The 12,448-nt window shown below is 41.7% G+C and overlaps 1 protein-coding gene across 1 annotated transcript; it reads left to right on the top strand.

The window, feature by feature from the left end:
• Positions 1 to 923: 923 nt before the first annotated feature.
• LOC103556515 (olfactory receptor 13H1-like) lies at positions 924 to 12,448 on the top strand. The gene is made up of 2 exons (XM_008528673.2): positions 924 to 1,041; positions 11,452 to 12,448. Exon 2 carries the CDS (start codon positions 11,471 to 11,473, stop codon positions 12,401 to 12,403), a length of 933 nt encoding a protein of 310 aa, XP_008526895.1. The 5' UTR covers positions 924 to 1,041; positions 11,452 to 11,470; the 3' UTR covers positions 12,404 to 12,448.

Raw genomic sequence — 12,448 nt, forward strand, 5'->3', positions numbered from 1 at the left:
GTAGTCCCTGGGGGGCGCTCTTGAGTCATGGAAAAGTAAACAGTCTGTTTACTTCAAACCTTCTTATTGTGAAATATAATACGTATAGAAAAAGTACACAGAACAAAGTTTTACAATGCAATGGATTATTCAACAGTAATCACATACAACCATACCCATGTCTAGTAAGATAATCTATTTTAGTATTTCAAAGACTCATGCTTCCTTCCATCACTACCCTCGCTCTTCCCCGAAAACACAGGCACAGTCCTGGTGTCTGACAGTCTAATTTCGTTTTAGCTGTTTTTGGATTTTATATACATGAATTCATACACTAGATCTTCTTGGGTATCTTGGTCAACACATTTGTGAGATTTAACTATGTTGTTGCATGTAAGTGACATTTGGACATTTTTATTGCTTTTTTTGGGTCAAATTTTTCACACACTCGTTAGTGGACATTTGTGTGGTTCCTGTTTGACGCTGCTGTAAACGTTCTTGTACTTGTCTTGGCGCTCAGGTCCGTGCACGACCATCAAATGCACGTGTGAGAGAGGAATTGCTTTGTCATAGAATTTCGTACGTTAACCTTTAGCAAATACTGATATCGACCCTGATATCAGTTTCCCCACATTAAACCCAGCATATATGGGGTTAAAACCAAAACACTCATTCCCTGCTTACTCTCTGGCTTCGTGGCTCCTGAATCCACCATCCTCCATGGAGACAGACACTGTCAAGGACAAGCACCTGGACTATCTCCTCCCGCAAAGAGATACGGGCTGGTGGAAAAGCTGCTGACCAGCAAGGTCATGAGCTCCCTCCTGTTTGCAAGTAGTCTCAAGGCCGAAGACAGGCTGGTGGGAAAGCTCCAACCAACAAGGCCATATGTTCCCCCTCCCCTACCTAAAGCCCCAAATGAAAACCTTTCCTTTTAGCTTTTCGGGGAGTTTGGGATTTCAGCGTTAGCTGCCCTCTCTCCTTGCTCAGCGCTGTGCAAAAATAAAATTCCTACTTTCTTCCACCACACCCGGTGTCAGAGATTGGCTTGCTGCACAACAGGTGAGCGAACTCACTTCAGGTTCGGTAACAATACTGCCAAATTTATCGCCAGAGTTGACCAATTTACATTCCAAGTAATAGTGAATGGGTATTGCCATGTATCTTCCATCCCCAAACTTGGCAGTTAGCGCTGTTTTGACGTTTTCTGTATACAAGGGTTTGTAGTAATATCACATGGGGTTTTCTTTTGCATTTTCCTAGTTGCTGTCGAGTTTGGGGATTTTTCCTTGTACTAATAGCCTTTCATATTCTCCTTTGTGATATGTTAGTTCAAATTTCTTCCCCAATTTTTTTTTCTGAAGTTTTTTTCTCTCTTTACTTTATAAGAGTTATGTCTGTGTTCAGGATATGAGCTCTTTCTGAAATATATCTGTGACAAATTATTTCCCACACTGGATCTTGACTTTTTTTTTTGAGGGATAGAGTGCTTAGTCTTAACGTAGTCTAACTACTTTAACTAAGTAGTTGAGTTTATCAATTGTGCTGGTTCAGAAGTGTAAACATTCTCCAGAGAAAGGCGTCTCATATTATCCTCTAAGACATTTATTTTTTTTCACTTTAGTTTCATCTTTTTCTTTAGAGGGAATCTAATTTTTTAAGTCAATTTTTATTGAGTTTATGATAGTTTACAAACGTGTGAGATTTCAGTTGTACATTATTGTTTGTCAGTCGTGTTGTAGCTGCACCCCTTCACACTTTGTGCCCACCCCCATCCCCCTTTCCCCTGGTAACCACTAATCTGTTCTCTCTGTCTACATGTTTAAATTCCTCATATGAGTGGAGTCATACAGAGACCGTCTTTCTCTATCTGGCTTATTTCACTTAATGTAATACCCTCAAGGTCCATCCATGTTGTTGTGAATGGGACGATTTTATCCTTTTTATGGCTGAGTAGTATTCCATTGTATATATATACACCATATCTTCTTTATCCAATCGTCACTTCATGGGCACTTAGGTTGCTTCCACATCTTGGCTATTTTAAATAATGCTGCAATGAACATAGGGGTGCATGGGACTTTTGGAATTGATGACTTCAAGCTCTTTGGATAGATACCTAGTAGTGGGATGGCTGGGTCATATGGTAGTTCTATTTTTTTTTTTTAAAGATTTTATTTTTTCCTTTTTCTCCCCAAAGCCCCCCGGTACATAGTTGTGTATTCTTCGTTGTGGGTTCTTCTAGTTGTGGCATGTGGGACGCTGCCTCAGCGTGGTCTGATGAGCAGTGCCATGTCCGCGCCCAGGATTCGAACTAACGAAACACTGGGCCTCCTGCAGCGGAGCGCGCGAACTTAACCACTCAGCCACGGGGCCAGCCCCGGTAGTTCTATTTTTAATCTTTTGAGAAATCTCCATACTGTTTTCCATAGTGGCTGCACCAGTTTGCAGTCCCACCAGCAGTGTATGAGGGTTCCTTTTTCTCCACAACATTTGTTACTTTTTGTTTTGCTTATTTTGCCATTCTAATGGGTGTAAGGTGATATCTTGATGCAGTTTTGATTTGCATTTCCCTGATGATCAGTGATGATGAACATCTTTTCATGTGCTTATTGGCCATCCATATATCTTCTTTGGAGAAATGTCTGTTCATGTCTCCTGCCCATTTTTTTATTGGGTTTAATTTTTTGTTGTTGAGTTGTGTGAGTTCTTTATGTATTACGAGTTCTTATGTATTACGGAGATTAACTGTTTGTCAGATATATTACTTGCAAATATTTTTTCCCAATTAGTGGGTTGTTTTTTTGTTTCAATCCTGTTTTCCCTTGCCTTGAAGAAGCTCTTTAGTCTGATGAAGTCCCATTTGTTTATTCTTTCTATTGTTTCCCTTGTCTGAGAAGACATGGTGTCTGAAAAAATCCTTTTAATACTGATGGCAAAGAGTGTACTGCCTATATTTTCTTCCAGAAATTTTATGGTTTCAGGTCTTACCTTTAGGTCTTTGATCCATTTTGAGTTTGTTTTTGTGAATGGTGAAAAGGAATGGTCAATTTTCATTCTTTTACATGTGGCTTTCCAGTTTTCACGGCACCATTTGTTGAAAAGACTTTCTTTTCTCCATTGTATGCCCTCAGCTCCTTTGTCAAAGATTAACTCTCCATAGATGTATGGTTTTATTTCTGGGCTTTCAATTCTGTTCCATTGATCTGTGCACCTGTTTTTGTACCAGTACCATGCTGTTTTGATTACTGTAGCTTTGTAGTATGTTTTGAAGTCAGGGAGTGTCTGTATTGCGATCAATTTCCCTCTTAATACAGCTTTTGCTGTATCCCATATGAGTTGGTATGGCATGTTATCATTTTCATTTGTCTCCAGATGTTTTTCGATTTCTTCTTTAATTTCTTCGAGGACCCATTGCATGTTCAATAGCATATTGTTTCGTCTCCACATCTTTGTCCCTTTCTCAGCTTTTTTCTTGTAATTAATTTCTAGCTCTATAGTATTATGATCGGAGAAGATGCTTGTTATTATTTCATTTTTTTTTTAATTTATAGAGGCTTGCCTTGTTTCCCAACATATGGTCCATCCTGGAGAATGTTCCATGTGCACTTGAGAAGAATGTGTATTCTGCTGTTTTTGGATGGAGTTTTCTATATATGTCTATTAAGTCCAACTGTTTTAGCTTTTCATTTAATTCCACTGTTTCCATGTTGATTTTCTGTCTGGATGATCTGTCCAATGATGTGAGTGGGCTGTTGAGGTCCCCTACTATTATTATGTTATTTTTGATATCTTCTTTTACGCTTGTTAAGAGTTGCTTTATGAACTTTGGAGCTCCTGTGTTGGGTGCATAGATATTTATAAGCATTATTTCTTCTTGATGTAGTGTCCCTTTGATCATTATATACTGACCCTCTATTTCTCTCTTTACCTGCCTTATCTTGAAATCTACTTTGTCTGGTATAAATATTGCGACGCCTGCTTTCTTTTGTTTGCCATTAGCTTGGAGTATCGTCTTCCACCCCTTCACTCGGAGCCTGTATTTGTCATTGGAGCTGAGGTGTGTTTCCTGGAGGCAACAAATTGTTGGATCTTTTTCTTTAATCCATCTTGCCACTCTGTGTCTTTTTATTGGAGAGTTCAGTCCATTTACATTGAGGGTGATTATTGATGCATGAGGGCTTAATGCTGTCATTCTGTCACTCATTTTCTGATTTTCCTGCGTTTCCTTTGCTTCTCATCCTGTTTTAGCCTACCCTTTGACTTCTGCAGTTTCTTATGCTGGGTTTCTTAGCTTTTTACTTATTTATTTTTTGTGTCTCTGTTCTGTTTTTTAGTTTAGTGGGTACCCTGAAGTTTGTATTCAGAATCTCGTGTATAATATAGTCCATTTTCTGGTGGCCTCTTATTTCCTTAGCCTAGACTGATTCAGTCCCTTTCCCCCTCCCCTCCATCTCTTATTCCAACTTGTGTTGTGAGTTTGTGGTTAAAGTGACAAGATTGTCTTTGCTTTTGGTGTTTTCCTTCCCTTTATCCTAATGCTATAGTTGAATATTTGCTATCCTATTCTGATTCTATCTATGTGTCTCCCTACTCTGGTTTTGTGACCACTTTCTCCCTTTTTTTCTTTTTTCAGGTATGAGGGCCTTCTTGAGGATTTCTTGTAGGGGGGCTCTCATGGCTACAAAGTCCCTTAGCTTTTGTTTGTCTGGGAAAGATTTAATTTCTCCCTCCTATCTGAAGGATATTTTTTGCTGGATAGAGTATTCTTGGCTGAAGATTTTTATCTTTTAAAGTTTTGAATACGTCATTCCAATCTCTCCTAGTTTGTAAGGTTTCTGCAGAGGAATCTGCTGAAAGTCTGATACAGGTTCCTTGTAGGTTCTTTTCTTCTGCCTTGCTGCCCTGAGTATTCTTTGTTTGTCATTCATTTTTGCCATACTACTATATGACTTGCAGTAGGTCTTTTCACATTGACATATCTAGGAGATCTGAAATCTTCCTCCACACACATTTCTCTCTCATTCCCTAGATTTGGGAAGTTCTCTATTATTTCTTTGAGCACGCTTTCTGCTCCATTCTCCTTTTCTTTGCCTTCGGGGATATCTATAATTCTTATGTTGCATTTCCTGATTGAGTCGGCTATTTCTTGGAGATTTTCTTCATTTCTTTTTAGTCTTAGTTCTCTCTCTTCCTCTCTCTGGAGCCATTCAACCTGTCTATCTTCGATTATGCTAATTTGCTCCTCTAGGGCGTCCACACGGGCATTCAGGGAATCCATATTTTGTTTTATCTGATCAACTGTATTTTTCATCTCTAGTATTTCTGATTGATTCTTCTTTATAGTTTCAATCTCTTCTGTGAAGTAACTCCGGAACTCGTTGACTTGTTTCTCTACATTTTCCTTTACCTCATTGAGTTTTCTGACTATAGCTATTCTGAATCATTGTCATTTAGTTTATTTATTTCCAAGTCCTCAGGACATAATTCTGTGTTTTTATTGTTTTCCTTCTGGTCTGGAGCTTTTATGAATTGTTTGACGCTAGAAGTAAGGTTTTTCTTCAGTGATATTATTCAGTTGCAGTTACAGCCTGTTGCCACTAGGTGGGGTGGGTTGAGAACCGTGTCTTCTGAGCCCTCCGCCTTCAGCCGAGATGGCCGGCACAGCGCCGGTTGGGGTGGCGGCACTTTCTCTTGCCCGCAGACCCAGGTTTCCCAATCAGCTCTCACTATCTGGTCTCCTGGGTCTTGGCTAGATGAGGTCACCCCAGGCGAAAGCTTTCACCCTGTTAGAGGGCTTCCCTCCAGGCTGCAAGGGCACTAGGGAATCCTGGGTGATCCTGCGGACACATATCCCCCCTGCCCCACTCCTTCCCTCACCCCCGCGATCCCAGTCGTTAGGGGAGGGAGCAAAGATCTCTCTTACCCTGTTCCAGCTCCTGGGGGGGAGGGGATGGCGCTCCAGCCCCTCCACCCTCCGTCATTTTGCTGCTGTGGGTTTCCGAGGATTCCTGTGCTATTAGGATATTTTTTGTTGGAATATGGTTGCTCCTTTTTGTTGTATGTTGGAGGGGAGAGAGTCCGGGCAAGCTCACTCTGCCATGATGCTGATGTCACTCTAGAGGGAACCTAATTTTCAGAATAGTTTGAGTCTGAGAAAATCACACATTTTTTCTTAGTAGTAGTGACTTGGACTAAAGCCACTTATTGAAAACGCTGTTCTTTCTTCACTTCTTGACAATGCCATTTTTTCCTATAAATGAAGTAAACCTCCATATGTTGGTCTGTTTCTTTGCTCTCTTGGCTGATTTGTTGGTCAGATTTCCTTACTGTTAATTTTTGTAGGTTTGAGATAAGCATTGCCTTCCATTAGAGTTGGTCCTTTATGTTCCCATGTAAGTTTTAGATTCAGTTGGTCTGGTCACACACACACACACACTTATAACTGCAAACATATACATATGTGGGATTTTGATTGGGATGACAAAATCTATAAACTATTACAGGTAAAAATGAAACTTACAGTGACTGACTATTCAAATTCATACCATGATTCCATTTATGTAGGTCCTCTTTAATTTCTTCTTTTTATGTAACTTTTGCATAAAAATTGTATGTATTTAAGGTGTACAGCAGGATGATTTGATATAATGTATATACATTATGTACTATATATACTGTATATACTATATAGTGAAATGATTCCTATGATCATGCTAATTAATATTCCATCTCCTCACGAAGGTACCATTTTTTTGCGTGTGATGAGAGCACCTGAGGTCTACTCTCTCAGCACATTTCCAGTGTTCACCACAGTATTATTAACTACAGTCATCATGCTGTACATTAGACCTCAAGACTTGTTCATTCCATGTAACTGCAGCTCTGTGCCATTTGACCCACATCTCCCACTCCCCACCTCCCAGCCCCTGATTACACCATCCACTCTCTGCTTCTACGTACTTGACATTTTTAGATTCTATGTATAAGTGAGATCGTGTGGTTTTCCCAGAAAGCTTTGCCTTTGCCTTTGTTTCTTTGGGGCCAACAAACAACCAAACAGAAACCTACTTTCTCCCTAGAGAGATTTTGAAAACCAGTTAAGGGTCCAAGCCCCTCAATTGCTTTGCACAAGCTGAAGCCCAAGGATAGCAACATGCCATCTCAAGATTCCAGGTAGGCTGACCAACTGCCTAGTTTGCACAGCACTGAGAAGTTTCTGGGACACAGGACTTTCAGTCCTAAAACATGGACAGGCTGGGGAAAACTGGGGTGCATCAGTCACCCTAAAAGTGGGGGAGGCCTTGGTTACATTTGGCCAATGAACGTCTTTGTCTGTGTTCACACAGATTACAAGGTGGTCTTGCTTATGTCTCATCCCATGACTGTCACAGAATGGCCTTGTCTGATGTCAGTATGTTGTGACATTGTGGATATTCCACAGGAGAACACCAAGGCCTGGCTGTGAGTGCCAGTCTCTGTGTGTCCAGGGCTGCTTCTCTCTTTCTCACATCAGAGTCACCCACAGTGTTCTCACTCCAAGTCTGTGAGTCCTCTTGGGGCCACAACAACTGGGATCTCACTGTCCATTTCACACATAAGGAGTGTCACCCTCAGAAGGCCCTGTAAATGATCCGTGATGTAGCTGGGATCACACCCACATGTCCAGGCCGTGAGTTTCCATCTGCAGTCACCTGCACACTCACAGCAGCACAGATGCTGGTGGGAAAGAGGAACCACTCACACTGAAATTTTCCTCTAATGACTCTGAGGGATCCTGAAAGTTTTTTTTTTTCCAACTCTCACGTCCAATCTTCTGCTAATGAGCATCAATTCCCCAGGTGGTGCCCAGGAACCTCCAGAGACTGCAAGGGGAAGGGTCTTTCAATTACTCAGCTGTCTCAGCTTCCTCAGTTCTTTCCCTGCCTCTCCATTTCCACAGGGCTTTCAGAAGGCTGTGTGGGAGACTGAAGGGGAAGATAGAGAGAGAGGGAGATGGGACATTATTATTCTCAGGGATACTGCTTGAGAAAGTGCTGGGATCCAAGAATTTGTACATGCGCTGCTAGGAATTATGTTCTTCTTCTCCTCTAAGTTCAAGAGCAGCCTGAATCCTGTTTCTGTGTGGTCTCTTCATGGAAGGAAAGGGTGAAGTTCCTGGATTAGACCCTTCTAGGTCCAGGTGTGTGGCTGGGTATGGGAGAAGTGTGGGAAGAGGATGTTGCATCCATACATCTTTATCTCTTCATCCATCCATCCATCCATCCACACACCCATTCATCCATCCACACATCCATTCATTCATCATCCAGCCATGCTTCCATCCTTCCATCTCCAACCTGTTCCTTCTCCCTGGTATGCTCTTCCTTCTCCTTCTTTGCCATGTTGACAGGGTCACTTTTTTTTCTCCCAACATTCTTCCATCAGTTCCTTGGGAAGCATTTTTGTCCTCTCAGATTAGGGCAGGGTCACTTTCACTCATGTCAGAAACTCAAATTCCTACAAGCGCCAGGCAGATACTGTAGTGTTCTCATTGTGCTGTCTCATCCTACACACATATCCCCCTGCATCCCCTTCAAATGACAGTATTCAATTTGGGTGTCAGGTCACAGGAGGAGATAAAGGTATACACACATTTTCTCCTCCATTTAAAAAAAATTGCTGCATGCCCACTGTTCTCTCCCTCACTGTAGCACACTCACTGCTCCCGTCCCACTTACTGCCTCCATCAAACTTCTTCCCCCTCATTTTCATTTAACAATGCATTAGAAATCTATTTCTATCAGTATAAAAAGTTGCCTTATTCTTTCCCTTTCTGCATAGTATTTTGTGTTATGGACGGATCATAATTTTTTTTACCTGGTCCCAAATTTATAGATATTGAGATAGTTTTCCATCTTCCGGAATATAAACTAGTACTTAACATTTTTTTAAATTGTGTTTGAAACTAGTCCTGTTGATCTCTCATTTTGTGTGTGTGATCATATCCGTATGATGAATTCCTAGAAGTTGCAGGACTTGGTGAAGGATACATGTAGATACAGTTTCTCAGGGAAGGGAGAGCAGTGGGAACAGAGCAAGGTCTTTGGTCATTCCAGGAGCAGTGGGAGCTCCCGGTTGGTAAGGGGAAAGGTGGGAGAGCTTGTGTTTATTCAGTGTCTAGGATGGACTTGGCCAGTCTCCTGCCTCACTGCTCTCCTCTCATTCAGTCCCCCAACTCACGTCTACACATGGTGGGGGCAATTCTTCCCAGTTCCCGGATGAGGAGCTGAGACCATGAGCAGTGAAAAGACTTGGTGACGGTGACACCGGCTTCCAGAGCGTGGTGACTCTTCCTGTGAGGTAGGGGCCATTATCAGTCCCCTTGGCAGACCCTTTTCCTTAAGGATGTTCAAACTCTTCACCAAGGACAAAACCCAGCACAATCTGCATACCTTTCCTCCCCAGTTCCCACGATACCCCACTTCAGGGTTGGAGGGTTTGTTTGGTAATTTATTTACATGCTTGTTGGCTATAATCTCGTCTCCACTCCAACTGGAATTATTTTGATTTCAGGCACATTAACTTCTTTACTGCTTGTCTCTGTACCTGGAACAAAGTCTTGGGAAACGGGTGTTAAACATTTGTTGAAGTAATGATGAATGAATAAATGGCAGGACATGCTATTTTTCTTTTAGATTTCCTTTATACCTCACCTTTGTTATTAATATTATTCTTAATATCTAGCTTTAACCTATGCTGAGGGATTTCCCTGCTTGTTAATTATCCTAAGGAAATAATCTTACAAGTGTGCAAAGATGTGTATATAATAATACTTAAGAAAGTATTACTTATTGTAGTTAAAAATGGAAGTAATCTAAAATTTCAAAAGTATGGATTAAATACATAAACCACGACACACCTGTTGATGCCTTGAACTACAACATGATTTGAAAGGATTATGTAAGTCTGATTCATTTATATGGAAATATATCAATGCTAGCTTGGTAAGTGAGGAACAGCAGGTAACAAGATAGGATGAAATATACGTTTCTGTTTTGCTTCTGCGTATGCATTTGTGCATGTGTGTCTCCATGTTTTTGTGCATCCACAAATAGATTGCAAATGAGTTATAGTGAAATTATTAACAGTTGGCTATAGCTGGTAATGGACTCATGGGTTTTGTTCCATCTTTGCAGTAATTTTTTCTATTTCTGCAAGTTTTTAGACATGATTAATTGAACATTGGGCATAATTAATAAATAAATAGTCGCCTTTGTTTTGCATCTACAACATGGCAGCCTCTGTGCTTGGTACTTCTTAAGCATATTGCAAGTAATCCTCCCAACATCCCTGTGAGGAAGATTCTTTAATTATTCTGATTTTACAGATGAACTCAGGATCCTGACTAGGCTTTTACAAGTTCACACAGCAACTGAGTGACAGAGCTAGGATTTAAACTCTGGCAAAAGTGACACCTGAGGATCACCCAGAACTATCTCCATTCTGGGCATGATTACAGGAATCTATACACATGTTAAAACTCACAGAGCTGCAAAACCAGTGAGTTTTATGTATATTAATTTAAAGCTTAAAAATGTAAGTTAGTTCTCTTAAAGAATTAATAAATGAATGATGTAGGAGGAAAGAAAGCTGTCTGCATATCCCACACTTGAGAGGAAGAAGAGTTCTGTTCCATCAAGACACATAAACACAAATGTGGACACCAAGCAGACAGCTCAATAGGTGAATCAGGCCAGAAGGAAAGGTTCTACAGCTTCAGCATGATGGTAAATGGCAGCTGACACACATATTCAGTGTCCCAGAGACTGTGGTAAGTAAGCTGGAGAGAGTCCACATCAGAATAGGGCAGGTCCACATCCCATCTCTAAATGATTTTAAATGTTTTCATTGCTAAATGGGAGCCAATTAAAGAACAAATGTGAGCCAAACTTAGAACACTAGAGTTTTCCAATTTACCCTTAGGCTGTCAATCTTGTGAGGGCAGAACCTGTTTCCCTTGTTTCCCATTGTAATTCTCTTCCCTGGGATAAAGCCTGGACCTAGTTAGTAGCTGTTCAAAAATGTTTGTTGAATGAATAAATGAATCCTTTAGAGAAACAATGACTGAATGTATCCCTAAATGGATTCATGAGTGAATGACTCACTTATAAATGAGTGAAGGAAATAATCCATTATCCAATATGTAAAATAGTCAACAAATGAATAATGCAATCCATCCCACAGCCCCTCAATCCATGAATCAATGAATGATTGTATAATTGAATTAGTCACTGAGTGCTGCTGAATGGTAGAAGGTATTAGGCAACGTTTCCAGGATCGGACACAGGATTGCAGGGTAAAGGGGCAGGAATCTGGACAGCAGTGTGCAGGAGCACATTCATGTTGGTGATTGAAAGAGTCAAACCTTATCTATATGAAGTTGCCAGTTTCTGAACACCCCCTGAAGATGATCCATATTTTCCCACTCAGCTAGAGTTTCAGCAGGAGCATGGACAGCCAGAACAGCACAGAAGAGGTCTACTTCCTTCTGCTTGGGTTCTCCCAGTACCCATGGGCTCAGACCATCTTCTTCTGCCTATTACTCATGTCCTACATCATCACCCTTTTTGGGAACAGCCTCATCTTGCTCCTGATCTACTGTGATACCCGGCTCCATACGCCCATGTACTTCTTCCTCAGCAACCTGTCCTTCCTGGACATGTGCTACACCACATGCAGTGTACCCCAGATGCTCATCAACTGCTTGGCAACCATTCCTGTTATCTCGCTAGGACAGTGTTGGGCCCAGATGGCCACAGGACTTTATCTGGGTGGTGTTGAGTGTCTTCTACTGGCCGCCATGGCCTATGATCGCTGTGTGGCCATTGTTGACCCCCTGCGTTACTCTGTGCACATGGGACCCCAGCTTTGTGGCCTGTTGGCTGGGACTTCATGGACTGCAGCCTTCCTTCTGACTGTGGTCCCTGTGCTGACTATGCCCTTGGAGTTCTGTGGTCACCAGGTCATCAATCACTTCTCATGTGAGCTCCCAGCTCTGCTCAAGCTTGCCTGCTCTGACATGAGGTTCTACGAGTCATTAATGGTGGGCACCGGTGCCTTGACCCTGCTGGCTCCTTTTTCCTTCATTGTGGGCTCCTATGGAAGAATCCTGATGGCTGTGATGCGGGTGCAGTCCATGCAGGGCCGTGGCAAGGCTTTTTCCACATGTGGCTCACACCTGATTGTCGTGGTCCTCTTTTATGGCACGGCCATCTCCATGTATATGATGCCTCAGGACAAGACCATCCGTGACCGAGACAAGATCATCTCCATCTCCTACGGCGTCCTCACCCCCATGATGAACCCCCTCATCTACAGCCTGCGGAACAAGGACATGAAAGGGGCCTTCAGGAGGCTCTTGGGGAAAAAGATTGACCTTTAAGTTCTGATGTTGAGGGGAAAAGAAATAAACTATTATTTCAGAGTG

The sequence above is a fragment of the Equus przewalskii genome, chromosome 9 (assembly GCF_037783145.1).
Source record: "Equus przewalskii isolate Varuska chromosome 9, EquPr2, whole genome shotgun sequence".
Lineage (NCBI taxonomy): Eukaryota > Metazoa > Chordata > Mammalia > Perissodactyla > Equidae > Equus > Equus przewalskii.